Source organism: Austrofundulus limnaeus, unplaced genomic scaffold (assembly GCF_001266775.1).
Source record: "Austrofundulus limnaeus strain Quisiro unplaced genomic scaffold, Austrofundulus_limnaeus-1.0 Scaffold1806, whole genome shotgun sequence".
Classification (NCBI taxonomy): Eukaryota; Metazoa; Chordata; class Actinopteri; order Cyprinodontiformes; family Rivulidae; genus Austrofundulus; species Austrofundulus limnaeus.
In genome coordinates, this window is record NW_013954208.1 from 17,599 (window position 1) to 20,210 (window position 2,612).

At 52.1% G+C, this 2,612-nt stretch overlaps 2 protein-coding genes across 2 annotated transcripts in view; one reads left to right on the top strand and one right to left on the bottom strand.

Annotated features, from left to right (window-relative positions):
- Positions 1 to 2,221, top strand: part of shkbp1 (SH3KBP1 binding protein 1) — a gene marked incomplete at its 5' end in the record, with an annotated part of 16,152 nt that extends 13,931 nt beyond the window's left edge. The window contains 5 exon segments of the mRNA XM_014033682.1: positions 266 to 421; positions 558 to 654; positions 920 to 1,104; positions 1,189 to 1,291; positions 1,369 to 2,221. Of these exon segments, the coding sequence (XP_013889136.1) occupies positions 266 to 421; positions 558 to 654; positions 920 to 1,104; positions 1,189 to 1,291; positions 1,369 to 2,089 (1,262 nt within the window).
- The window catches only part of esrrd (estrogen-related receptor delta), a gene marked incomplete in the record, with an annotated part of 23,963 nt that overhangs the window by 9,605 nt on the left and 11,746 nt on the right, over positions 1 to 2,612 (bottom strand).

Consider the following 2,612-nt stretch of genomic DNA (forward strand, 5'->3'; position numbering starts at 1 on the left):
GTTCCTGCCTTCTCTCAGGCCTGTGCGAGACCTGCTTTGAGGCTGGAACTCCTGTTTCTTCACTCGAGGTGACCCCTACACAACGTTGGTTCTGATACATCACAACTTTGGCATTGAACCTGGCGCATGCAACTTTTTTATGAGTATGCACTGTTTATACACGAGGGCCCAGGTGGTTTCGTTAGACCCTGTTGTTCTCAGGTGGTCTTGTCTCTGTCAGCTGTTTCTTCTTCTCTGGTCTGATGGTGCGTCTGCTTCTTGTCAGTTTGTGCCGACAACAACCACGTGAGAACGTGGACGGTGACCCGCTTCAGAGGGATGATCTCCACCCAGCCAGGATCCACTCCGCTCACCTCCTTTAAGATCCTCAGTCTGGATGACGTCGACGGTCACGGAAACTGCAGCGCTGGGACGGAGATCGGTACGAACCTGAACCTTCAGCGTGGCTCTGGGGCAGATTTATTTTTCATATGATCAAATTATTATGTGATTGTGTAGTCCCACCTCTGTCCAGCTGGGGGCACACAGGCTTCATGTCAGGGTTCTGTCTCTTTCAGGTCCATATGGGGAGAGAGACGACCAGCAGGTTTTCATCCAGAGGGTTGTCCCAGACACAGACAAACTCTACGTCCGGCTGTCGTCCAACGGGAAGAGGTAAGGGACACTTTCCTCAGGAGCTGGTTGTTTCACCTGTTCAGGTGGTTTCACACGAAGTACTCCTGTAGAACCACCAACCACAACCTGTGGTACCATCAGAACCATCTGCTCCCTGCATGCTTTTCTTCTTCTCTGTTTCCATCATGGCCGCCCTCACAGATCCTTCATGTCATTTCTAATCAGACAGGAAGAGCTTTGAACTTGGAGTTTCGTAGTAAAACTCATAGATGCTTTTCAAAATAAGTGTGTGTGTGTGTGACAGGGTATGTGAGGTGCGCTCAGTGGACGGGACCTCCATCACGGCCTTCATGGTCCACGAGTGTGAGGGTTCCAGTCGGATCGGGTCGCGGCCCCGGCGGTACCTGTTCAGTGGTCACAGTAACGGCAGCATCCAGATGTGGGACCTGACAACCGCCATGGAGATTGCTGGAAAGGTGGACATCAAAGGTCAGAGCCATCAGAACCCTCCGACCGTTCCCTGCTTTGTGATGTGTCGATGAGTCACTGATGGTTGTGTTTTTGTTCTGACAGCGCTGGGCGGGCCAACAGAGGAGGAGCTTCTGGAGCTGCTGGACCAGTGCGACCTGGCGYTGACCCGAACACCTGACAGCACCCCGAGAGCGTCCACCTGCAGGTCTGAACAGGTCTCCTTAAMCAATCAGAAACCTCCACGTTGCTGTGGTTTAGTGATGTCACTTCCTGTCTTCACAGCCTTCACTCTCAACTCAGCGACGGGCTCCGGTCCGAGCGGCTCCACTCGGCAGGAGGGCGAGGAGCAGCCGGAGTTTTGGGTTCATCTGCTTCACTTTCCGGTAGCCTCCCCCGACAGACTCCACCCCCAGTGACGCTTACCAAACCCGCCAGAGACCCTCCCCTCTCTGTCGGGCTGCAGAGTTTCCCTGGCCCCGCCCACAGCCAAAATGCCAGCCCCCGTCCTCCAAGACATCTCCTGGACCGTGACAGAGAGGCGGGGTCTGTCCGCAGGGGGAGCTTCGTAGAGCGCTGTCAGGAGCTCGCCAAGGGTTCTGAGGTCGCAGGGGCGTTTGGGTTTGGTACCCCGCCCTGGTCAGACAGCATGAGGCGGAGCGTGGCGGTCTGTAGTGAGTTAGATGCTCGGTTCAGCCTCAGGACCCCCACCAGCTTCACAGTGTCTCCTGGAGCTCGCCACTCACCTGGAACACCCCCGTCTCTGTCTTCATCACCGTTACCTTCCTCTTCATCACACCGCAGGGTGCCGCCCACTTCCCCAACAAGCCCCACCTCCACTGTAACAAGCCCCTCCCACTCCCAGACACCTGTGTCCCCCCGCCGCAGCATCACAACGTCGCCTTCCGATGCTTCGGCATCACCTGAGAGCCCGGCCGGTGCAGACAGTGGTGGTGGTGCAACGCCATCCAGCCCCAAACCACACATGAACGAGACCAGCTTCTGATTGGCTGAGAGAGAACTGGCCTCTGATTGGCTGAGAGGGAACCAGACAGGCTTCAGAGTTCTGGTGAAGTGGATAACCATGGTTACTGCCTGTTTCCAAGTTGCCTGTGTCAATAAATCCAAAATCAATACATCCAGGATCATTAAATCCAGGATCATTAAATCCAGGATCAAAACATCCAGGATCATTAAATCCAGGATCATTAAATCCAGGATCATTAAATCCAAAATCAATACATCCAGGATCATTAAATCCAGGATCATTAAATCCAAAATCAATACATCCAGGATCATTAAATCCAGGATCATTAAATCCAGGATCATTAAATCCAGGATCATTAAATCCAAAATCAATACATCCAGGATCATTAAATCCAGGATCATTAAATCCAGGATCATTAAATCCAGGATCATTAAATCCAAAATCAATACATCCAGGATCATTAAATCCAAAATCAATACATCCAGGATCATTAAATCCAGGATCATTAAATCCAGGATCAATACATTCAGGATCATTAAAT